Below are 27,193 nucleotides of genomic sequence, written 5' to 3' on the forward strand. Positions count from 1 at the left end.
TAGTAGTCATTTATGTCAATAGAAAATTATGGCTTTCTCGATGGATAAAAGGTCGATTACACTTCATTATTAATCACCTAGCATTCATAGCGATTTCAGAGAAATTCAGAGTGACTTAGTACAATCAAAAACTATTCAGAGGTGATCAGATTTTATCTTGAACAATCACACTGACATCTGGAAAGATTTGATAAGAGATTTTCACTGACAAAGTTCTATAAGGTATTTTTCTTGAATCATGGAATCGGGATCATCTTCTGCTCCTATTTTTGTTGCAAATACAACTGTAGTAGAAATTAAGGACCGCCCTAGGACAATTTTCAAACCATATCCCCATGTGGCTACCAAGGAAGATTCAGTTGGAGTGTTTTCTCATGTCTTGGAGGGAGTGGTATGTGTAGAAGATGTTAGGGCTTATATTCATTGTCATATAGAGGACTTAGGTACTTCGGAAATTAAGGGGATGTATATGAATGAACTCATGGGAGAAACTGGTAAAATAAAACCAACATATAAACACATTGAAGATCTAGGGTTCACTAATATTTTGGATAATCTAGAATTTGAGGATAAGATTGTCAGATATGTACTAAGAAGAGTACATGGGGAATTCATATGGCTGGACCAACCCTACAAAATCACTAAGGAATCCATTTCAGGCAATTACTAGTTTACCATCAACAAGACAACATCCAAATAAGAAAGTATCAAATGACTTAGTAAAGAAGATCACCGATGCTACATCAGACAAGAGATCAATGAAGGTAAACACTATCACCAACATCGACATCAAATTTGGCAACACGTTCATAGGTTACAAGGTAACTCAGTCTAACCGACTGAATTCAGTTTCCAGTTCATGTATTTTGACTGCTTATAGAATGATGAGAGAAAATATCAAGTTAGATCTCTATGATTGGATGCTTGAGGAGTTATTGATAAATTTAGGGAAGATTAAAGGTGAGAAGAAGGGCACCTTCTGGTATGGAAATCTATTAGTATGCTTAATGTTATACTTTCTAAATGATACCCCTGGTTCTAGAAGGAAGAAATAGGCTTTTGACATCCCAGTAGGAAGACAACTTAAGCAATCAATTGTTGCATTGGAAGTCTTAGAGATGACAAGGTATGGGGTTACTTCAAGGCTTTTTAGAAATCTATGAGGTCTAGAATAAGGATACCTGAGCAAATAGTAGAGAAATACTCTACCGACATTTGTTTCATGGTTAAGAAGGATGTGACTCTCATGGAGGCATTCAAACCCCAAAAGATTTGGATAGAGGAAATGGGATATGAGGTGGATGTATTAATCCTTGATGCTTATGCAAACATTCAGATAGATGCAGAAATAGATGAAGCAGAAAAAATTTGTGGAACAACACAGCAAAAGAATTTTGAGGTTGAAATTGAGTTCAACTAAAAGAAGAGGGAAAAACAAGAAGGAAAGGCAAGAAAGTTTGTACATAAGGTTTCTGAGGATATTAAGGCCCTCATTGATGTTGTCCTAGAGAAAGGGAGAAAGAGGAAGGATCCGATAGTTTACATTGATCCTATGGCTGTAGATTCTGAGACTGATGATGAGACACCTTTAGCTTTCAAAAGGGTTGTAAGGAAGAAATCAGAAGAATCTAAAGTGGAACCAAAGAGACAACTGATTAGGAAAGTCACCATCAAAGTACCAACACAGAAGCAGGCACCCAAGGATACACCATTAGCTGCATCTAGTACTACCAGAAGAAGGAAGGAGAGTGACATTGAATTGGCACTAGAGACTGGTAATGCAACAATTATTCCACATAAGACTTGTGCTAAAATTGTAGATGAAATAACTAAGGATAGGATGTTGAATAATGTTCAGTCTTATTATGATACATTTATAGTTGATGAACAAAGAGAGGTAGAGGAGGAAATTCTTCCATATTTAGACATCTATAAGAAAGCATTAATTGAAATAGAAAATCAAATACCGATAGAGCTATACAACATATTAGATGCTAGAAGGTTATCTGCAATGCAAAAAGACAAACACATTAAGATACAAGAAATTTTAGCTATATGTGTTACTATAACTCCAGATGAGATGGAGAAGACAATTGAGGCTACAAATAGGAAAGTATTTAACAACAAACATAGAATAACTAGCCTAATGTGAGGAAGGATGAATGAGATAGTAAAGGAAACATAGAAGGATTGGATAAATTTTTTGGGAGAGAATAGAGGATTCTTCACTTCACCAAAGATAAAGACTAATACTGTAGATACACCAGTTGAAGGAAAAGGTAAAGGACTTACGGGTACACCACCCTCAGTTTTGAAGAATATCAAGATAGTTGAAATTGAGCCAAATGCATAGACAAATACAAAGACACTGGCTAATGCACAGAACATTATACATGATATTAATATTGAGGACACTTGTCCTCTAGATACTAATGTATATCTTGAGGATATTGTTCCTAGAGTGGAACCAACAGTTACATAGACTGCACCAAGTGGTAAAGCCACCAATGCAAGTGAGGAAGTAATAAAAGATAAATCACCAGAGAAAATAGGGGAATCTAGTAGGGAACTAGTTGCTAACACATCATTATTGATAATTGACACTTCTCTAGTGGAAAAGAAAAATATCATAGAGATGAGTCCCACAGAACTGATGAAGGAAGTAACCACAAACAAAGGGATTATAGATCAATCCATAACTATTTTGCACAGATTGGTCTTGGAATGTAAGATTGAGAATGAAGGGAGCCCTTCCTGCAAGCTTAAGATAATAACATAACACATCTCTAAAGATTTTCAATTGTTACAACAGATCTCTAACCGTCTAGCACTTGAAAAATTCACTTTGGCTAAGAAAGCCGCTTTTGATCAGATCATTGACACAAAGAAGAAAAAGATTGAGTAGAAGCTAATTTTGATAGAAAATTCTTTGAAACAAAGTACTAATATATACAAGGTATGTTGCAATATAGAGATTCTTACAGCAAAAGTGGATGAAAAGATAAAAGAGGTACAAGACAAAATTGCTAATATTGCTAACTCTTTTGATGGACTAATTTCACTGACCACATCTATAGATGGACAAATTTTAACTTTGGAGAATCAAATTTTTACTCTTGAAAAAGAAAGAGATAAGATCATTTGGAGAGCCAAAAGTCTAAGAGGTTTGGTGAGTCCAAGATTGGATTCACTTGGTGTTCATAAGAGGGAATGCATGGATATACTTGGTAAGCCCACACCAGCAGAAGTTAATGAGAAAGAATCACTTGCATATTTATTGAGTGAACTTGTATCTATCTCTGGCACACTCAAAACTGGTTGGGATACTAATGTGGAGTTATTAGAGAAAGCTTACCCAGAAATCTTGAAATTGGTCAAGCTCCGGTAAGGCAATTTTTTTTGGAGATATTCAGTGTACAGTTATCATTCTTTGACATTTCCTTTTACAATTTTTTGGGTAGTGATGTCAAAGGGGGAGTAGTATTCATGTGAAAAAAGAATGAAGGGTTGCATACATGAGAGGGAGTTACAGAGTTCTTAGAATTTTAGAATTTTGGATTATTGGAGCATTTTGCATATTCAGCTTAGGGGGAGCAGGGAGGCATGAAACCAACAGTTGAAACCATGACCATTTTTCACATGAGTGTTGCCGTCAATGCCAAAGGGGGAGATTGTTGGCAATTGACACTCTACTGGTTAGGTTTCAATATGTTGTCATTGATGGCAACATGTTTTGGGGATCAAGCTTCATATGGTATACCGACAGGCACTTCATAGACTCTACACCAGCATCGGCAGGATAGAAGATTTCTTTGGCCATTGGCAATGTAGGTTGACATGGTATGATAAAGGATATTGGTATTGAAGGTCGACACATCTTGGATTTGGCATCGACAACTTGTTTAATGCTCATTCATTTATGTTATAAGCCTGACATGTATTATGTAATTATATATATCCTTATAAGCCGACATAAGGCATAAATTTGTATAGGGTATATATAGGATATGCATAGATAGAAAAATAGAAGAAAAAAGGTTATGGATGTAATGTAATGCAAAATATATTAGAGAGACTATGTATGTGAGGAATTCATTGTAAGGGTTATTCTAGTACTGAGGTTTTAACCAGAATAGACAGAGCTTAAATTGGAACTGTATTCTGGCATAGGAGATGCTATACTAAGCAGTTCACTATTCTCTGGATTGTAGTCTAGATTATTATGTAGTCAGTGAGACTCCTTTTGTGATGAGTAGTGTGCTCTAGGCTATAAGTCTTCCTGCAAGTGCAGGCCCAACGCATATTGTAATATCTCTTCATATGGCTAGTGAATTGATATTATGTGTCACAAATCCCACCGTGGTTTTTTCTCATTGAGGTTTTCCACGTATAAATCTATGTGTTATGATTCTCATTTATATGTTTGGCTTATTGGTTGCATTACTTCTTTCAATTCTATCTATACCGGTATATCGGTTGGTGTATGTATGTTTTATGAAAGCTAAAATCTTTTATTCCAATATAACATTGATTCACCTCCCCCCTCGGTTTTATTGGTTTCCAACAGGTTGATCAACAAAGAGAAAGGCATCATATGGGAAGACATCCTATGAACTTTGGTATGGTAGAACTCCAACAATGAAATATTTCAAAGTATTTGGAAGCAAGTGCTATATCCAGAAAGATGGGGTTAATCTAGAAAATTTTGATAGCAAAGTAGATGAAGGCATATTTTTAGGCTACTCAACAAAGAGTAAGGCATACTAGTGTTACAACAAAACATTGAAAAAGATTATTGAAAGTGTAAATGTGAATGTTGATGAAAATACTTCAAAAGACAAAGAGATGATGACAAAATATGAATCTGATGTGTCGAAAGAAAAGAAAAAGGAAGAAGAAATCAAAAGTGAAGAAAAGAATGATCAAGATGCTCTAGCATGTACATCCAATACCCTAAGGTATGTTCAAAAGAATCATTTAGAAGACCAAATTATTGGAGATAAGAGAAAATGTATCATCATAAGAAGCAAAGCATCTCAAGAACAAGTTTTGTTGTATTTACTATCTAAATCTGACCTAAATACATTAGAACAAGCTTGTAATGATTAGAATTTGATGAAGGAAATGAAAGAGGAACCAAATCAGATTGAGAAAAATTAGACATGGGAATTAGTCAACAGACCAGAAGACAAGAATGTGATTGGAACTAAATAGGTATTCTAGAACAAGCTAGGTGAAAATCAAAAGGTTATAAGAACATGGAAAGGTTGGTTCACAAAGGGTATACTTAGATTGAAGGCATTAACATTGATGAAACTTATGCCTTGGTTGCTCGGATGGAGGCAATTAGGATGTTCTTCGCATTTGTAGCATTTAAGGACTTTACAGTCTATCAAATGGATGTGAAATTTGTTGCAAGGTGTGCAGCACAACGCTTGGGTTAATGACATGTCTTAACCACCTCCTATGGATTCTATAAGTCTAGTGGTTGAATCAAGAATTAACAAATTGATCTTTTGGTGCAACAACAACCATACTTCTAACAAGTGCTATCAAATCTTGGTCATGGGTTCAAAGCCCTCGCTTGCGATGGGGGTGATTGTTGCAAGGTGTGTGCTCTTGGTCTCCTTGTGTTGTGAAATTCAGCGCTTGGGTTTGTGACATTGCTTAACCACCTCCTATGGGTTATATAAGTCTAGTGGTTGTATCATGCATTAACAAGTCCATCTTTTGGTGCAACGACAACCATACTTGTAACAAAATCAACATTCTTGAATGGAGAACTGAAACAAGAAGTTTATATTGAACAAACAGAAGGAATCAGGTTAAAATATGATCCAAACATTCTTTGCAAATTGAAAAAGGCTCTGTATGGGCTAAAACAACCCCCTAGAACTTGGTATGGAAGACAAGACAAGTACCTAATTGATCAAGGATTTCAGAAGGGTTTGGCTAGTGAGATGTAGATAAAATCCCAATTGTTGTAGTGCATGTTGATGATATAATATTTGGAGGAAATAAAGATATGTGCAGAAGATTTGCTAGTGAGATGTAGAAAAAAATTGAGATATCCATGATTGGTGAGTTAAATTTCTTCCTTGGTCTACAAGTTAATCAGAATGATAAAGAAATTTTCTTTTCTTAGCCTAAGTACATCAAAGAGTTGTTAAAGAATTTTGGGTTGGATTATTCCAAACTAGTGTGTACACCTATGACCATCGAATGTAAGTTAACCAAAGATGATAAATTTCCTAAGATAGATGCAAGTCAGTATAGGTCAATGATTGGAGCACTTTTATATTTGACAGCTACCAAACTAGATATTATATATCCAGTTTGTTTGGCACCTAGATTTTAGCAAGAACCAAAAGAATCACATGGTGTGGTAGTAAAAAGGATTTTCAGATATCTTTAAGGCATAGAAGAGTTTGGTTTAAGGTATGTAAGGAATTTAAATTTTCCTCTAATAACTTATACAGATGCAAACTGGGTTAGTAGTGTTGATGATAGAAAAATTTCAAGTGAATGAGCATTCTTTCTCGACTTCAAGTTGGTTGCTTGGCCAAGTAAGATGCAGGACTTTGCGTCTCTCTCTATAACTAAATCTAAATATATTGCAGCATCTTCATGTTGCACACAGATCTTAAGGATGAACCAAACTTTCAAGGATATTGGTGTAAAGTTTGATGACCCTATCTAAATCATGTTTGACAATACTAGTGCAATAAATATTTTAAATAATCTAGTACAACATTCTAGAACAAAACATATATCTATTCGGTACCATTTCTTGAGGGAAAAAGTGTTGGACAATGGGGTTAGACTTAAGTGTGTACCTACAAAAGAGAAGATTATAGATATCTTCACCAAGGTGTTGTGCAAGTATACTTTTGAGTATCTACAACAAAAGTTAGGGGTATTACCCCTTTCCATTTTGAAAGTTAATGTGCATTTTGATGTGCTTTGGTCTAGTGAGTATCTTACATATTCTTATCTGGACTGATTCTTGGGTGCTTCTTCTTAGGGGGAGCACGAGTGAGTTTCATAGGGGGAGTTTGGTCCACCTTTGTCATTGTTGTCAAAGGGGGAGAGAGAGTATGATATGTGTTGATATATTTATCATCTTTATAAATGTTGTCATCAATGACAAAGGGGGATATTGTTAGCATTATGTTATATGTTGTCATTAATATCAAATCATGTGGCCCAACTTAGGTCTGGATGTGATATGTTGAGTACCAGTGTATGTATGAGATGTTGTTGGGAATTTGGAGATTTCACAATTTTTCTGGATGTCTTGGTTTTTCAGAAGATGTGTTGGTGATATTACTTAGTGCTATTTTTGGGTCCAGATTAATCTGCAAGTCAAGGTTATGCAATGGCGGTTGTATAGCATGTGCAGAACATTTTGGGTCTGGATTTTGTGATGTATGTAACATGTTGATATGTTTGATAAGGAACAGTGAAATTTGGTCTACTTCTCATTCATTCCCAACACCAGAATATTTAGTGGAGACCTATTTTAGATCTTTGTCTTGGTCGATAAAGATTATGTTTTTTAGAGATAGTATATGTAGGAGTATGACCTAGATGATTTTAGTGAGTGTGGCTTTTTGTGTTGAAGGTATGTGAGATTGAAAGTGTACGCATCTAAAAATGGTTAACACTCACAATGCCATACTTTAACGTATCTACATGACCTTCTTTTAGGGTTGTCACATCTTATGAGCATTTCTCCTATGTCACACATTTGATCTTTATGATCTGTTGACATCCTGACATTCCTCTGCACTTCTTTCCAATTCGATTCTAATCTCTGACATGTTGAATTAGGTCTTGTCAATATCATTTTTGAATTACAATCTTGGTTGTGATCAATTTTGTCATGTCAATTGGACATAGCCAATCGTAGTTGGTGTTGAATTAGGGTTTTGTCCTAGAGTCCTATCATTTTCAATCATCTTCAATCAATTTTGATCATTTTGGATCCTCTTTCAATTGTCAATTTGTGATTGATTCATTAGTCTTTGTCAATCTCAGTATCATGTCAACTTTCATCAAATCGACCTTTTAATATCTTTGATTGATTTTTCATCGATCTCAATCAATCATCAATCTTTGTCAATTTTGGATCAATTAGTAATTGATCCTTGTCAATTGTCATTTACCAATTTGATCCTTTTGTCAATTTTGATCAATTTGTCACTGATCTTCATCATTCAATTGATGTTAGTTTCTTATCATGATCAAATCCTCATCATTTTCTCTTTTTGATTGCAATCCTTATCATTTATTGGCTTCAATCTAGTTTTGACCTAATTTCATCTCTAATTTATCCATTCGGGTTTAATGATTTATTCATTTAATAATCCTATTAATAATTCTCTTTAGGTAAGTGGATTTATCCATTTATCCTAAGTCTTTCATGTCACAATTAAATACTTTATTTAATTGGCTAATTTGTCCTTTTGGTGATTTAATTAATAAATAATTTATAAATTAATGTCACTTAATTTCCTAATTTCTCTAATTTCTCTTTTTCCACCCAATTTTCTAATTTTTTGAATTCAAATATTCCCTCCTAACTCTTCCCACTAATTTCTTCCCTTTTCATGCTCAATTATGTCATAATTTATGAATCTATTCTTGTGGCCAATTTGTCATAAGTTGAAAGCTATTTTTGTGCTCAATTTGTCATTCAATCATGAGGCCAAATTTGTGCATAATTGTGTCATAATTGATGAGAAAAAATTTCTCTCAATTTGTCATATTTTGACATAGAAACTTGTCAAGAAAATTTGTCATTCAATATGTCATTATTTGACATTTGATCATTTCCGAATTTTGAATTTATTGCCCTTTTTGAATGCTCATCAATTTGCAGACTTTTGTCCTATAAATTGACTGCTCTTTTTAATCAATTTCTAACCATAATTTGAGTAATCTTATGTTGCAATTTTTATTTCTCATTGTCAACTTGCTTTTCCACTTTCATTTGCACTTGTAGGTGAAATCCGCAAAGTCCCATTTGAAGGTGAAAGAAGAACAATGGAGGTCAATGAAGGCAACACATTGGGATGGTTTGCATCTTTATTTTAGTGTTGTGTTTTCATTCATTCATTGAATGTATTAGGATTAATTTCATAGGTTTTTAGGTTTGTGGTTACATTTCATGGTGAACCTAACGTGAAACTAACTAATTTGCTACTTTTTGAGTGTTTTTGAAGTGTTTGAAAAACTTTCTTGTGCCTATGCAAAACTTTAATGCACTTGTGTTGCACATATTTGTGCCTGTGTTGGGAAGATCTGTACTTGTGTAGATCATTGAGCTATATGGCAATTAGGAGATAAAATTTGTTTATACTCTCACTTTGAGTGGTTTTCAAGGGTAAAATATGATTGACTAAGAAAAAAATGGCTTAAAATGAACTCATCTAGCTCTAATTAGGATTTGGTAAAAGAACAACAATCATTCACACTCTTTTGTTTATGCAAATAAGTCTTAAAAAGAACATGTTGGTGCTCAAATCAACAGATTGGAAAATTCTATGAGTATGCCTTGCTCAATAATCAAATCTTCCAATTGATTTGGCCAACTAATAGAGTGAACCAATTAGGTTGCTAACTCTCTCACTTTAGGCTCTATAGGACCTCACCAATTGATCTTCTTGCTTGGTGCTTTTTATAGTAGATTGGACACTGTATCTTCTACTTCTAGTGTTTATCTCAAAGTGCCATACGTCTTTGGAATAAACTATCTCCTACTGGAATGAAACTAAAATTGAAAAGCATAAATAATGATTGGATTGAAATTATGTATAATAGACCAGTGCCTCTGTCAGTTACCCAACCCTCAATGTTACAATTAAATATCTTCAATTACAGTTAGTTTAACTTTCACAGAAAGACCAATAGAGAATAAAGAACACTCATAGTATTTTATTTATTCATGTCGATAATATATTACATCCTACTTGTATTGTAAAAATCTGAATCTTATTCTAATTCTATTTTTTTTCTCCCTCCAATTTCATCTTGCATATATTCATTACAATTTTAGGGTTGTGGCCCTTCACACTGTTCAGTGCAACTTTACATTTAATTAACTATGATTAAAATTAAATAAAATATTTAACTTTAATCACTTTAATCTTCACACTTCAAAATAATAACACTCTTCCTACGTTGGCGATCTTTGTGCTTGTATTTTATATGGAAATTGGCTCCAAGATTTGGATACTTCTTTAATCACTCTTTAATTTGTATTTTTTGTGAATAATACTTTATGACTAAAGTATTTCATAATACATTAATCTTTGGTATTGAATAAAACTTTCTACCATCCATTCCTTCTATGGAATAGTACAAGCAAAAATAAAATCCCCTTTAACCTTGCATCTTACCCTTATAAGTGAAACAAGACCCTTTGGTAAAATATTTCCCTCATATTCTTTCACTTGTAAATATGAACTTATTTCACTCGCCACGTCTTTGATTCCTCAAAAATAATACTTTTACTTAATGTTGGCCTTCAATTTAGACGTTAATTCTCTCAAATATTCCAAAAGACATCTTCACTGAAGAGAACATAATTCTTCTTTCATATTCCCTATCTGTAGAAAACACTTTACACTGGGTAACAATATTTTACTGGATATTTTTGGATTCATATAGAATGTTTTACCTTGATAAATTAATCCCAATATACATATCACTCTTGGTAATATATATATCTTTAATCAACATCCTGTGCCAAATAGTTTATTTTCTTGAGGTTTTCACCAATTCCCTTTTCTACATATCTCGCTTGGTCAAAATCAAATTCCGCTTTATTTAATAGAAATAATATCCATATTTAATGAATATTCTGACCCCTAAAATAATACTTTCTATAATAATCTTCTCTTCTGATTATTATTGAAATGTTACTGGCATCTCCATTAATAGCTAAAGGCCAACATTAAGTAAAGGCACATTGGCTTCTCACCAGCCAATTGCAGTTTCTTGGGCCCTTTCAATAAATTGATATTGTGCAGACACTGTGATCATAGTGTTTCATGAGTTCATATTTCTTTAAGGTGGTGACAATGAATATGCCTCGCTGATGCTTTTGCATTTTCCACGACGCCTACCATGGTATTTGCAGCTGCAAAATCTGGCCAAATCCGCTTGTGTTTTGATCACTTTTCAGCATACGGTCCCATTTCGGTGAAACTATTTTGTCTTCACCAGATATGCAATGTTATACAGATGAGTTTGTTTGCCTTATGCCCTAAATAGGGGTTTTCATCTGCAAATCAATTATTCTTTGTTGAATAGTAATTTTTTATATTCCTCCATATATAATTCTCGTTTAAAACATTTCTCTTTTTTATCTTTTCTTAAAATATAGATATGGAAATAAATTTAGTTCATTTTTCCTTGTGCTAATGAGGCTCACCACTCCAACTTTTGACTTTAAATATTATCCCACAAGATTGTAGAAAATAGCCACCATATATTTTTAGATGAATTATTTTGAAATCAAATTTAAATCATTTTAAATCAAATACTTCCATGTCATGATGTTTTTCTTTATGCATCCTTTTAAAACTATATGTTGGGCTCTACCCTTATGGGAGCCACATTTCCCCCCACATATAGTCTATTATTCAACATGGCTCTCAGCAACCTCGATATTGTTGATTTAAATTATCAAGCTCCTGGAAAGTGAAATATTTACCTCTGTGAAAACCAGTTTGTTGTTCATGTGTTTCATTAATGAACTTGTAACAATAACAATCTCATCTGGTGATCAAATAAACCATTATTCTCGAGTAAATGCTCCATACCTTGCTTTGATGTATTTTGCCAATAGGTGACAGGAACAATTCGGAGTACATTTGTGGTCATGAATTGATTCAAACTTTACCAAATTGTGCACTCAGACATTTTGTGAGAAGTGTCCAATCATGATTTCTGCATCTAGAATCAATGTTGAAAACTATCCAAATTATATCATGAGGTCACGGAAGTTGGCAATCATGTAGACATTTAACCAAAGATTGCAATGCAACTGACAACTCTGATAAATTCCTTCTGAGGTGAAAGATATTAATTTCCAAAGTGGGCTCCACAATTGATTTTAACCTTTTACAAGTTTTAGACTTGCATATACTGCATCTAGTTTAGGATCGAACAAAATATCAAATGAGCTAATAGGGCTTTAAAACTTTGCATCAGAGTTCATTGTGATAGAGATAATTGCATGAGTGAATTGGTTCGGTCTGAGGGTGATCTGGTTGAGGAATATTAATCTCAACAGAAGGCTACTTTGGTAAGTTTTTTGCACTGTGCAAGTAATAACATGAATAAATTGCAAATGGAATTGGCTTTGGAAAAATAGCAAATGAGGTGTTGGGATTATACAATTTTTTACAGGGGTACTTTGTTGATAGGAAAATCACCTAGGATAATCATTTTGGCATGAAGGCTCTCAGATAAAAAGATATTAATTCCCGAAAATGCCTACTGGAAAAGGTTGTGTGACTCAAGCTTATGTGCACCCTAAATTTCGCCACTTGAAATATGTATCAAATCTGACCATGGGAAGATGAAAATGGGTGGCCATGCTTATTTATGGATGTTAAACATAATTGCAAGGTCCAATTTCTTATCGGGATCAAGATTCATGGGTGCATTTTTGGGGGTGTTCACTAAAATATCTCATTTAGGAGACCCTAAATTTTGCGAAAATTTAGGCTTCCAATAGAACAAAAATGTTTCATTTTGGGTTGTTAAAAAGAAATCAAACCCTGCAAATGTTGTCAATTTGATCATGTTTAGTCTAAATAGGGTTCAAAAATCTTGAATGAAATCATTCAGCTTAATTAGGAGGGTAAATGAACAAGAAACTGTCATTGGTAGCCTAATTAAGGCTTTGAATCACAAACTTTTGCATTTTGTGTAGGAACATTAAAAGATTTCATTTTCCTTTCTTACGGCTTGCACTCAATCTAATAATAAGGAACTCACTTAAAAAAATTTAAAAATGAACAAAATTGTTGCAATAATTCAATTCTAAAGTCAACTAGGTCAAATTTCATTAAAATTAGGTTTTTTATGCTTGATAGGGGTTAAATTTTACAAAATTCACCTTCTGTCTGATCAATTTTCTTTTTTTTGTATAGGAACTGCACTTTTTCACCTATGTAGCAAAATTATGTGCTTGTGTAGCAACTTTTTGTGCTTGTGTTCAATCTTTTTGGGCCTATGTTCAATCATTTTGTGTATGTTTGATTGTTCTGCGCCTGTGTAGAGGCAGAACCTAGGTATAATTGTTTCATTTATCTTTTAAATATTTCAATTTAATTTTATTTTCATATTTTGGCTTTTCTATGTTACTGATTATTTGTGCAGAACTTTGGTGAATGTTGGAGAAGACCTAATACACATGCTGCTAATGCAATTTGATGCAGGACGTATGTCAAAGATCAATTTTAGAAGTAGAGTGTTAGAAAACATTTGATTTGGGCATTAAAAAGAACCATTTATTTCATTGTGTTTGCTTTGCTTGGGCAAACTTGTGTGTGTGAGCAGTCCCATAGTTGACACACACTATCCTCTCCACGTGGCCCTCATGGTCTTGGGTGCAAGAGAAAAGTGTCAACAATGCTCATTTTTTTTATTTTACTAGGTAGAGGTCCTATCCCCTTGAGTGCCCATAAGGTTGGTGAGAAGAGAATGACCCAGAGTGGTAATGGGCTAAGGCCACATCACCTCTCAGTCGCTATATAAAATACATGGGATGAAAGTCTTCACTATGAGTGCTAATTGCCTAACTATGTTGACCTCCCCAATACTTGTGTTCTACAAGAAGGAGGCCTCTCGAGGGAGAGAGCATATATGGATTCTCGAAAAAGAGTCCTAAACTAAAAAGCCATTGTTGTAGTTTGCCAGAAGCATTCTATTTGTTGACTCGGGCATTGTGATATGCTCATGTTGAAGATACCACTTATGTGCCCTTCAATTCGAGATAGTAAATTTGTTGGGAAGTGATGATCCAAGGAATTCAAATCTTGGTATGCACAAGAAGTGAGTGTCATGGAGTGGAGCCAGTGCTATCAAGCTTCTAACTAACTAGTTGAATGTGGTATTTTGAGCTAAGCGGGACAACAAATATTGTCCTTTCAGCCTTAGGATTGTGATTGAATGCTTTTATTTCATGCAAAAGTAAAATAAATTTTTTGTCCTCCATTATTTTGAAAAGTAAATTACAAACAAAGGACACAATCAACTTCATGAACATTGGCAAACAAATCTGTAGCTAGGAAATCGGAAATCATCAAAGCAAATAAACATTAATCTAGCTCAATCACGAAAGCTCAAATGCAATGATCAATCCTAAAAACACTCAATAAAGACATGAAAGCAAAACATTCAAGATTAAAAACTAAGCAAACCAAATGTAGATCTGAATGTCTCCTTCATGTGGCTCCATTGTCCTTCTTTCTTCTTCAAATAGCTTTTGTTTGTGGATCTCACCTTCAAGTGCATAAACCTAATGTGAAAGCAAGATTGACAAGTAGCACAAGAATACTCAAAGTGTGATTGATTCGACTAGGTAGGGATCTTGATTGAAGAAATTCATCCAATTTATAGACAAATTGGAGAGATGACAAGATTAGCATGAAGAGATTCGAATGGAAATTGCAAATCAAGAATGTCAATTATGACAAATTATGACATTTTTGCACTTTCTATGCAAGATTGATTGATTGACAAATATGACAAAATTATGACAAATTTCTATGTCAAAATTGATTGATTGTCAATTATGACAAATTATGACAACTTGAAATGTCATTCCCATGAAATTAGGAGAAAAATAGGAGAGAATTGAAAAATAGATGAAATAGAAATTAGGAAATTAGGAATTAGGAGAAATTAGGTAAATTAATCAATAATTTGTCATTTATTAATTAATTCACAAAAAGAGGAATAAATAGTTAGCCAATTAAACAAATATTTAATTGTGACATGAAGACTTAGGATAAATAAATAATTTATTAATCCTAGAGGGAGAAATGACAACTAAGGTTAAATGATTAAATCATAAAACCCTAGAAGATGAATTAGAAATGCCAGAATGACAATTAGGTCTTGATAAAAGATAATTGATGTTGATTCGATCATGATTTTGAATTGATAAATGACCAATGTGATAAATGATTTGATTGAGAAATGCACCAATTGACGAGGAACAATGACTAATTGATCCAAATTGACATGATTGAGAAAGATGACGATCGATGACAAATCGATCGCAAAATGACAAAGTTGAAAATGACGATGATCGATGACAAATCGATCGCAAAATGAAAAAGTTGACAAGAGGACAAGGATCGATGACAAAATAGATTGCAAAACGACAAGATCGAAAATGACCACGATCGATGACAAATCGATCGCAAGATGATAAGATTGCAAATGACAACGATTGATGATAAATCGATCAAAAGATGATAAGATTGATAAGAGGACAAAACCCTAATTAGGATTGACGATGTCCAAAATGATAACAAATGAGCACGCACATTGATGTGATAGGATAAGATTGACCAAAATCATGACTGAAGATTGTTATCGACAAGACCAAATTCGAAGACGAGATGAATGAAGAATGCAGAAGAATGACTCGATGCTCGCAAATGATAAAGACCAAGTGCGAATCATAGGGGAAATGTTAATGCGACACAAAAACCTAAAATGAGGCAATGCGCAAATGTTAAAGTATGACTCCGCAAGTGTTGACCTTTTTTAGACGTCTACACAAACATCAGTTGTTTTGCCCTTTTCTTCTTGTAGCACTTTTCAACTCGTATATATGCTACTTCTTCAAAAGTTTTAAGTTGATCTCTAGCATCGGTAATTAACTGTCCAAGTTTGTCCATGGGAGTAATAAAATATTTAGTATCAGTCTTGGGTAGGAGACTAGACAAGATATCAACTATTGTTCTGATTATTTCTATCTTTCTCCGTTGTTCCTTCATTCTTTTATTTTGGGCTCTAGATTTCATTGCACGTGCAATCTCCATTAATTGAGAGGAACTTAAGTTGTCCATGTCAATAGGGCCTTTAATACTAACCGAGACATCATCATCATCATCAATTATTTTTTTCTTGGACTCAGGAGTGATCTTAGGTGTAGTCTTCTTTTCTCTTGTTCTCTTCTCCTCTGTCTCCTTTTTCTCTACCTTTACTTTCTTTGTTTTCTCCTTCTCTATCTTATCTTTTTCAGTGGTGTCCTTTACCGGTGGTGGTTGATTGTCCACATTTTGTTCATTCACCGATGCTGCCTCATCCTTCTTTTCATTAATACTTTCTTTGACCGATGGTGGTTGATTGTCAATGGGTTGAAAATTAAGTGGTGCTTCTTCATCCTTCTTATCATCTATCTTTTCCTTTTGACTTTCATCAATATTTACACTTACTTTTTTAGTTATCGATGCAGTCTGAGTATCTATAGACGGTGTATTAACTAGTTGCATAGTTGAGCTCTTCCCTTCTGCTTTCTCTTCATCTTTGTTTTCTTCTTGTTCTTGTTGAGGTTCAAACATCTGAACATCAACATCAAATACATCTATATTATCAACAATATTATCAACATTATCAATGGTGTCATCAACATCTTCTATAACTACCAGTTCAATATCAATAAGATCATCCTGCATATACTTGTTGTCAGGTTCAAAATCTATAATATTAACTCCCTTAAGAAGTTCTTCAAACTTTAGTTTTTTAGATCTACCTTCTTCATTCAGGGTGAGATATAAAGCCTTTTTTATCAAACACTCGGTCTCCTTTTGGACTGCTTCGGTCTCTCCTATTAACATTCTTGTTAATCTCTTTTTGGATCTAAATGATGCTTTTGCATTAACTTTTATTTGTTCAATTTCCTCTTCAATTGCTTTTATTTGCAAGTGTTTAAGTGTATAATCAATAAATTCTCCATCTTGGCTGATAGCAACTTGTCACCTTGCATCAATCAAATTATATAATGAAGTGGGAATCTGCCCTTGTACCTCAATGAGGGCTCTACTGAATTTATTCATGCTAAAGGTGACTACATCTTCAATCTCCCTTTGTTGATTTTCAAATAAATGAATAAACAATGTATTTAAACCTTTATAAACTCCATAATCTTTTATTATTTTTACCATCCTATTGAAATATTCTTCTAATGTTAATGGTTTCTTAGTAGGTTCTCCCTTATCAGTTGTCTTAGGATTCTTAACACTTGCTCTAAGTTATCTTTTATCCTCATCTAATTCAGTAGCCTCTTCATCATTTCCCAGTTTGTGGGCTTGTTGTTTCTTTCTCTTCCTAATTTGTACCAATGCAGCAGGTGAATCAACTATCTTGCCTTTTCTCCAAAACTGGATTTTTGATGCTTTATCTCTTTGTGATTTAGTCATTTTGTCTATTGTTTCTTCTTGTTTCTTCTTCTTTATCGCTTTTCCTTTTGCTCCTCTTGTCTTACCGGTAGGGTTACCAGTTGGTACACTAGATACATCTCCTTCTTCTTCTATGTGCTTTACTCTAGTTGCTGCTATTTTCTATTTTGAAAAACCTACCTTCTTAGCAAAGGGTTCTTCCTTTCTTACCTTCATGGCTATTACCAATCTCTACAGCTCAGAGTGCACTTGAAGTAACTTTTCTTTATAAGTTCCAAATCTTTCTACAATGGTGTCAACCGGTTTCCCAAGTAGATGATCAACATAAGAAATGAGTAGATCCTTGTCTACCTCATATCCCATGGGCATTAGCCATGTGGTCCTAGGTATAACTGCTTCCATCATAGAGCTGTCTATGTCAACCATGAATCATATGGTGTCCTCATACTAGTTCACTACTTCTGCCGGTATGCGCTCTCTAGCATGCATTTTATTTTGGAATTCTTTGAAGTAACCCCATGATATGTTATCAAACTTATCTTTAAGTATTATTATGCTATTATTCATTTGAATCAAAGAAGGGGTATTGACAATCCATTGAACATCACCTATGCCAGGGAAATAGTTTTGAAAGTAATAGAATAAACCGAGAATGAGTTGTCCAAATTTGAACCTTAACCTTTTATCCTTCTTGATGGACTCCAGGTTCAACATTAACTATCTTCTCAATGCTTCTTCTAGATCATAATCAACATTCTCTTTCACCATCTGATAGATAGTGCATATGGCAGCTATAGGTATACTGCTCATTTTGGTTGAATAGTAAATCCTATACCTCATCACCATAGAGGCATATTTCACAACTGGATCATTGATGTTGTTTACTATCATATCTATACCATCCCATTTTTCTAGTTAACTTCTCCACATCATTCTTGGGTATCGATCTGAGCAAAGGTACTTCACCAGTTAAGCAAAATCTGGTGACAACATGGATAGCCTATTTAGTAATTTTATGCGGTCCGTCCAACCACATAAATTGATCATGTATTTTTCTTAGGACAAATATTACAAACTCATCATCAAAATCATCAATGAAGTTGATAGCATGATGGAACCCTTTCTCGGCGATGCTTTTGTATTGCTCCTTCAAGATACCCTTTTTATCACATAATGATCTATACTGCACAAGAATTACTAATAAACCTATGTCCTCTAGTTTGCAATGATAGAAAGATCTAACATCCTTAATGTGCAATACTCCATAAGGTACACTAGATAGGGTACCGACAAGGTCAGTCTCCTCAGACTTGAAAGGATGTCATTTGAATTTTGGTCATGACCTCTTGGTCACATCAACAAGATGTGGAGTATCCATATCAGAATATACAAAATTTGAAGCAAAGAGTAAGATTACCTTTCCTACTTCTGAACTAGGGTTTCACACTGACAAAACGTTCAATGCTCAATCACCGATTCACAATGCACTTCCTGTCATGCCCAAACTTTTGGGGAAGAACAATTTTTAAATTTTTTTTTTATAACATAAATACATTAAATAATCTACATTTAAAAAGGAGTAAATAAGATTTGTCTTAACTAGAGGTTAACTTAGGATTAAAGAATGGTTTACTAAAGTTGATTTAATTAACTAAATCAATATATCGTCAATAATTAGAGAAGACTAACTATTCCCTAAAAGGGGTCATCACAACTTAATTAATTAATTTAACTAAATTAATTAATTTCCCCTAATTAAAATTCTCCAAAAAGAATCGAGAGATATTAATTATCTCAATAGTATTTAAAATACTCAAGGCTAAATAAAATAATGTTAACTCATATTAAAAATAATTAATTGAACGCAAGCGATTACACTTTTAAATATAACTAATAAAGTTAACCAATTCAATTATAACATTTACCAAATAAATTCATTTTATACTAAGTCAAATTTTAAGTCCCCTTAGACATTTAAATTTCAACTATATTAAATGTTCAGCCAACAATGACCTCATAGGCTAAAATTTTACATTATACATTTGATAAATTCCATTGATAAAATCCCCAAAGGAATTTTAACCCAAACATCCATATTTAATTAAATATGAAAACTAACTATATAAAATTCTCATTAATAAACCTTGTTAATTAAATTAAATAAATTATGAGAATAATATTGCTACATAAAAATTAATCCCCAATTTCAATTAAACCTTGTTAATTAAAGACTATATTAACAATCAATTTTACCCTAGTCAATATTAGGGGTTAATTAATCCTACATATTGACTATAGATAAATGGGGGAGGGGGGAGGGGAATTCTTTTCTTTGTTAAATTTTAAAATGAATTTCCCCTCATTTCCATTTTACTATTATTTAAATACAAACCCTAACTAGGGTTGATCTATTCTCCTTTATACCCTAACCCCATTCTTATTATTTCTTTATTATCTTTTATCCTTATCAAGCTAACCCTAACCCGAAATTGGGTTAGGGCGGCTTGTTCTACATTCTTCTTTTTTTGTGTGTGTGTGCAGGTGAAAGAGGGAGGACCAGAGCCAAAATCCTCGTGGAGGCCAAAGGTTTCATGGAGGGTTTGAAGATAGCCGAAGGAAGAACGACGCGGGTGGCCAAACTGTGGCTCACCATAGTGGTGGCTGCAACCGTCCACTGCGGTTTAACTGTAGAGGCGGCCGCAAGTCGTTAACTGCGACTTAACCCGTAGTGGCGGCTACAACTGTTCACTATGGCTTAACCTGTAGTGGCAGCCGCAAGCCATCCACTGCGGCTTAATCCGCAATGGCGGCTGCAAGCTGTCCACTATGGCTTAATCCACAGTGGTGACTAAGCCGACCACTGCAGCTTAACCCGCAGTGGCAGCTACTCCACCAAAGGTATCCCACAAAAAAAACTTCCTTCTGTTCCTTTTTTTAATGTTTTAATTTATTGATATAATTTTTATTTTATTTTATAAAAATAGGTATATATATATATATATATATATATATATATATATATCATAAACAGAAAATACAGTTATAGCATAAAGTTCATTAACAAAATGTATTTTTTATTTATATGAGATGTAGCATATGAATTTATCCATTCTTCTGAAAAAAGAATACATCAGTTTTAGAAGTAAAATTTAAAGACATTAAACTTAACTCTTATATTATATAAATATATATGTATATATATTTGAGAATATATATATATATATATATATACACTTTTTTTTTTAATGATTTAAACAACATTCCCAAACTTAGGGTAGGATATTTTCAAATAACAGAATAGGATAATTTTTTTTTCTATAAAAAATAACACGTAGTTAACTTTTCATTTAAAATATCCAGATCTAGATTTGTTTTCTTTCTACTATACATGTATTTACAGAAAAAAGAAAATAATAGTAAGGATTTTATTTACTGCTGCAACCATTTTTTATTTTTTTATTTTTTTTCTAAAATTCATTCAAACAATTACAACAAGGTATAATGCATTATCCATATTAATTCTTAAAATATCTATCTATTTTTCCTTTGTATTTGAAATATAGACATAAGCAATATTTCTTTTCTTTACTAATAATTGCATTACACATTTGAATATATTTCATTTCTTTTTGCATTAAATAATTAAAATAGAATATAGTATCATTTTTAATCTTTTTCAAGCAGCTATATCAATACAGAAATAATCCAAAAATTCATCTCATTTAAAGGATAAATACTTCAAGTTAAAATACAATGCTTTTTCTTTATATTTCATGACAATTAAACAATGAGTTACATTAAGTACATCAAGGTTTCCTTTGCTAAATAAGAAGATAACTTAGTCAAGCCTCTCATTTTTACTAAATGAGGACTTATTCATTACATTTATTTTTGCAACTAAATACAATAAAACATAGGATCATCTCCAAGATTTCTCTCCAAACTTTTCCCAAACAAAACCTACAATAAGAGCTTGAAGGTTGTGACCATGGAGGCTCACCTCCCAACCTAGGCTTACAAGGAGCCACCCCCAAGCTAGGAGAACCAAGGCTAGATGGGTTACACTCAAGTAAACACACATAAGCAAACAAAAAACACAACACAACACTCCCATCCCAAGGATAAACAATGTCACTTGTGTAACTTTTCAAGTGGGGTGAAGGTGGACCAAGTACCTAGAGGAGAATGCTACAAGTAGGAGAACATAGTGCCATTACAAGGCTACCAAGAAGCACACCCACAAGTTCCAAACTTGTCCCAACATTCCTTATGTCCCCCAAGGCATACAAGCCAACAAAACTCCCCTTATGACCCCCTTTGCATAAACAAAACACTATGCAACAAGAGTCACAAAAATCCTTTGTGAATCACTCTCTTCCAAAGAGAGCCTCTTCACTCTTAGGCTGTCAAACAACCCTTCTACCCTCCCAAGGCTGAGTTTGGCCTTGAAAACTCCCAAAACAAAGCTCAAAAAGATCATAATAACAAAAGAAAGAAATCTCATGGGGAAGAACTCAACAATCTTCCAAACACAATAAGAAATCAACATCGAAAACAACTATAACAAGCAATCTTTTCAACAATACAATAACATATAAGAGCTAGAAAAACAACCAACCTCAAATCTGCCAAAAAGGGTGATGAATCTTTGGAGAAGAGCTGCCCAAATCCACTATCTTTTTCCTTCAAGACTTAGCCAAAAATCCTCTACAAACTTCCCAAAATTTACTCAAGAATCTCCAAAAAATGGAGAGTGGGTGATCAAACTTCTCCCTCCCAAACTATTCCCTAAGAAGACACTCCTCAGTCTTTCCAATCCTCTTGGGAAGGGTGAGGAATGTTCATTGGTTGGTCTTCCCAACATCTTACAGACTCTCTAACCAAGGCACCTCAAAAAGTTAAAAGGAATGGGGAAGAGCAATGTCACTCAAGAGGTTCGCTGACTAACCTAGGTAGGCTCCTCAAAAGTTGAAATTCGGCCAACCTGGGAAACTCAACTTTTAGGGTGACTATATAGGTCCTAGAGGGTGGACACATGGCTAATTTGACTTTCATCCATAGGTACATCATATGGCCCACTAAAAATGCCCCTGAATTGACCCTAGGAGTTAGTTTAACCCCCTGAAAACTCACCCAAAGTTTACCTACGGGTTAACCCCGAGTTGACCTTACTTATGGCTCCCTATCCAAAACTTTCTTGGGACCATACTTAGGATAATAAAATAATGCATTGGTAAATCACTCCTTCCAATGGACATGTCATTTCCAACTCACTATACAACACATGTGTCAAGTGACACCACAAGAAGAATTATACATCACTATAATACACATGGCAAATGTCCCTTTTTGAAATAAATAATTTAAATAATTTTTAAATAGAACACACATCAAAACATTTACAAATTGAAACATATTTACAAACGAGGTGTCGTCTCTCCAAATAGACAACCCTTGGCTTCAGACACACACATAGGTCTAGGCTTGATTCTCTGAATAGTTTTCATGGTCACATGGAATAATTTTCCTGAACATCTCACTTTGCACATTAGTAATTCCAAAAATCATATATAATATTATCATATGAAAAGAATACAAATCAGACACTGCATACAATCTCAATCATCATAATCAAGTTCCCAATTTTCTAATGACATCCAAAAATAATCTACTACATGGCATCATCATAATCCTCATGGAATTAAATCACCTATAGAGCATACATCCATAATTTCTAGTATAAAAGTGAAGTACTACAAATCAAAGTAAATGACATAATCATATCAATGTTATCCACAACATGGGATCATATTAAATCTAGGTCCATAATGCATCAAAATATGATATCCATAATAGGTCCAACATGAAAATAAATGAAATGCTATGACAGCTCGGGGTAACTTCTCATCCTTCAGGTAGTCAATGTTGTAAATGATGTTCAATTTACATTCAATATGCAAGTTATAATTATATTATCTAATTTGTATTATTAATTTCTTATTGTATATGTCTAACTATCTTCTTGCTTGTGGCAGATGAGAGGAGCATTTAATATTTTCTATGTCATATCTCAAGAATGCAACTTATATAAGTATATGACAAAGGAGGCACAGTCAAGCAATGCCTTGATCGGTCATGACTGATCAAGACATTACTTGATCGTGCCTTTTTGTTTATACTAACAAAAGCATGTTACGATAAATGCCAATCAGTGATTATAACCAAAGTTCATTGGTGTATTAACCCAACACTAATAACCGATAGTATATCGATGGCTATCAATGCTAACAGCCAATAGTTATCGATGTGTTAGCCTTGACAACTGATAACTATTGGTGTAGACTAACACACCGATAACTATCAGTGATTAATACATTGCCACCCGATATGCATTCCAATATACCTTATATGCAACCCAATATATATATTATATGCTCCTCGATATATATTATATACACCCCGATAATATTACATGTAACTCAATATAATATATATTCAATTCTAATATATTAATTGGTGTCATCATCATTTATGTTTAATTGATATTCATCTAAATACAGGATTCGTTAGATAGATGAATATGAGGAAGATACATAGTGTGATTATCAATAGATTGCCCATATGCAAATATAGATTCGCTATCAAGGATGAATTAATTGCTTGATGGTTTTATCATAGTTATCGATATGATAAATGATTGAATGAGAGACTTCATTTATCTCTCATTCAATCATTTATCTTACCGAAGCTATTATGCATTAACACTCCCTCTTAGCTAGGTAAGATGAATGTAGACAATATATTCAAGCATCATAATTTAATTGATAGTGATCATTTTAGTCATTCATGGGAATCATACCATCTAATCATTTGGTATGTAGTATCAGCTAAACATGTGATACTGAAGTTCATCACATCAATCTTGCGATTGATAGGATATCACCTAAGCATGTGATATTAGTATTGCCTACACGCAATACTTAAGTATAATCATATGAGAAAGATTAATTTCTCACCTTATCCTAGTTGTGATAAGTATACTAACACTTTATATAAATGTTTTATCACAACACAATCATGGCACATCCATGACATACCAGAGATCCAACATGATAACTAGTTTGGACATTATAAAATCGTCACCTTATAATGTCCCCATACAAGTGTTCACTATCTTGAGAGATCGTCACCTCTTAGATGTGAACCCAAGGGATAGAATCCAAAAATTGTCCTGACATGACAAAGAGGTTTACACATTAAACATTTTATAGGTATACAAATATAGATTACAAAGCAATTTACCTTCCTGTCATACCTAAACCTTTTCTGAAGTGATCAACCTTCACTCTAGAAAGGGGTTTGGTCAGAATGTCTGCAGTTTGATCTCCTATACAAACATATTGTAGTTGGATTGCATTCCTATCTACCATATCTCACACATAGTGGTATGGAATCTCAATATGTTTGGTTCTATCATGAAACACTGGGTTTACTGAAAGTTTTATGCAACTCTGATTGTCACAGTGTATAACAATGGGTTTCATAGGTTCTCCAAACAATCCTACAAGCAACTTCTTGAGCCATACTGCCTCTCAGGCAGCCATAAAAGCTATAATGTATTCCGCCTCAGTGGAACTTTGAGCTACAGAAGACTGCTTCTTGCTGATCCAAGATATCATAGATGAACCTAGACTGAAGCAACACCCTGAAGTGCTTTTCCTTTCTGTTACACTTCCAGCCCAATCTGAATTTGTAAATCCATGTAAGTCTATCTCAATCTTCTTGTCTTTGAGACCAAGGGTTAGAGTACCTTGTAGGTACCTCATAATGTGCTTCACTACAACCAGGTTTATCTCCTTTGGTTCACACATATACTGACTTAGAGCATTGATTACATAACAGATATCTGGTCTTGTATTTACCAGATACATCATGGACCCAATCATCTATCTGTATTGAGTAGAATCAGTGGGTTGTGACTCTATTGCTACTTCTTTAAGTTTATGTAAGTTGGTTTCCATATGAGAGGTTATGGGTCTACAATTTAGCATTCCGAATCTCTTCAAAATATCCAAAGTGTACTTTCTTTGGTTTAGTATGATGTCAGAATTCTGCCATACTTCTAATCCTAGGAAGTAATGAAGGAATCCTAATTCCTTCATATCAAATTCTTTAGATAGATCATTCTTGCATTGTTTTATAAGTTGATCACTTCTTATGATTAATAAGTCATCAACATATAAGATCAATATTAGCATATCATCTTTATTTCTTTTGTAGTAGAGATTAGGGTCTGCATCATTTTTGGAAAAACCTAGTCCTCAGAGATAGGTGTCTATTCTTTCATACGATGCCCTGGGAGCCCATTTGAGCCCATAGAGAGCTTTCTTGAGTCTACACACATGAGACTCTATGTCGTGAATTTCAAAGTCTTCAGGTTGCTCTAGGTAGACTTCTTCTAAGATCTCTCCATTTAGAAAAGTTGTCTCAACATCCATTTGGTGTACCTTCCATCCCTTTGCTGCTATAATGGCTACTACAGCTCTTACTGAGGTATACCTGGCAACTGGCACAAAGGTTTCTTCATAATCTATTCCTTCCCTTTGTGAGAAGCCTCTAGCTACAAATCTGGCCTTGTGTTTTTCAATACTGCCATTTGCAACATGTTTGATTTTGAACAACCATTTAGATGAAACCACATATTTCTTGGTTGGTCTAGGAACCATCTCCCAAACATCATTCTTCATAATGGATTGATACTCTTCAGACATGGCATCCTTCCATACTTGATGTTGAAGTGCATTTGATACATTGCTTGGTTCAGCTTTAGAGAGGTCATTCATAAGGGCAACATAGCTAGTAAATTTATTAGGCCTTTTGCTTTCTCTAAAGGTTCCTAAGGGAGTAGAAAAATTCTGAGCTTCTTCTATAGTTTTGGTGGCCCATAGTGGTCTTTTCTTGAGGTTTTCTCTAGGTGGACTTAAAGTTTCACTGATAGTTTCCTCAGGATTCTCCCTCTGAAGCTTAGGAGTAGGATCTCTATCTAAGTCGGGGTTAGGAATATGGACTTTAGGATCTAGAGAGCTTTGGGCTCTTTTGAAGGCTAAGTTTTCCTCAAAGATCACATCCCTACTTAGTTTAATCTTCTTTTGGCCGAGTATATATATTTTGTAGGATTTGGAGGTTTCACTGTATCCTACAAAGATTCCTCTCTTTCTGGAGGGTTCTAATTTTAATCTTTTCTCCTTAGGTACATGAATATACACTAGACATCCAAAAATCCTAAGGTGGCTTATATCTGGTTTTGATTTTGTAAAGACTTCTTCAGGGGTCTTGTCTTCAAGATGAGAGTGAGGACATTTGTTTTGAATGTATACTGCAGTGCTGGTTGCTTCTGCCCAAAGATTGATATTTAGATTCTGATCAAGAATCATAGCTTTGGAAACTTCAATGATTGTCCTATTTTTCCTTTCTGCTATCCCATTTTGTTGAGGGTTGTAAGGTATTGTTAACTCCCTCTTAATCCCTAAATTTTTACAAAACTCTTTAAATATTTCTGATGTGTATTCCCCCCCATTATCAGTTCTAAGGGTTTTAATTTTGTTTCCTGAGTAGTTTTCTGTTAATGATTTGAATTCCTTAAACCTATTAAGGATCTCTTCTAATTCTTTGTATTTCAAAAAGTAGATCCAAGTTTTCCTAGAGTAGTCATTGACAAATATCACATAATACAAAAATTCCCCCAATGAATTTACAGA

General features: G+C 33.9%; 1 protein-coding gene across 1 annotated transcript; it reads right to left on the minus strand.

Moving 5' to 3' along the window:
- Positions 1-15,806: 15,806 nt before the first annotated feature.
- On the minus strand, positions 15,807-16,874 carry LOC131857340 (uncharacterized). The gene is made up of 2 exons (XM_059209758.1): positions 16,683-16,874; positions 15,807-16,598 (listed from the first exon to the last, which is right to left on the minus strand). The coding sequence occupies exons 1-2, from the start codon at positions 16,872-16,874 to the stop codon at positions 15,807-15,809; spliced, it is 984 nt and encodes a 327-aa protein (XP_059065741.1).
- Between the last annotated feature and the right edge of the window lie 10,319 nt (positions 16,875-27,193).

Source organism: Cryptomeria japonica, chromosome 1 (assembly GCF_030272615.1).
Source record: "Cryptomeria japonica chromosome 1, Sugi_1.0, whole genome shotgun sequence".
NCBI lineage: Eukaryota > Viridiplantae > Streptophyta > Pinopsida > Cupressales > Cupressaceae > Cryptomeria > Cryptomeria japonica.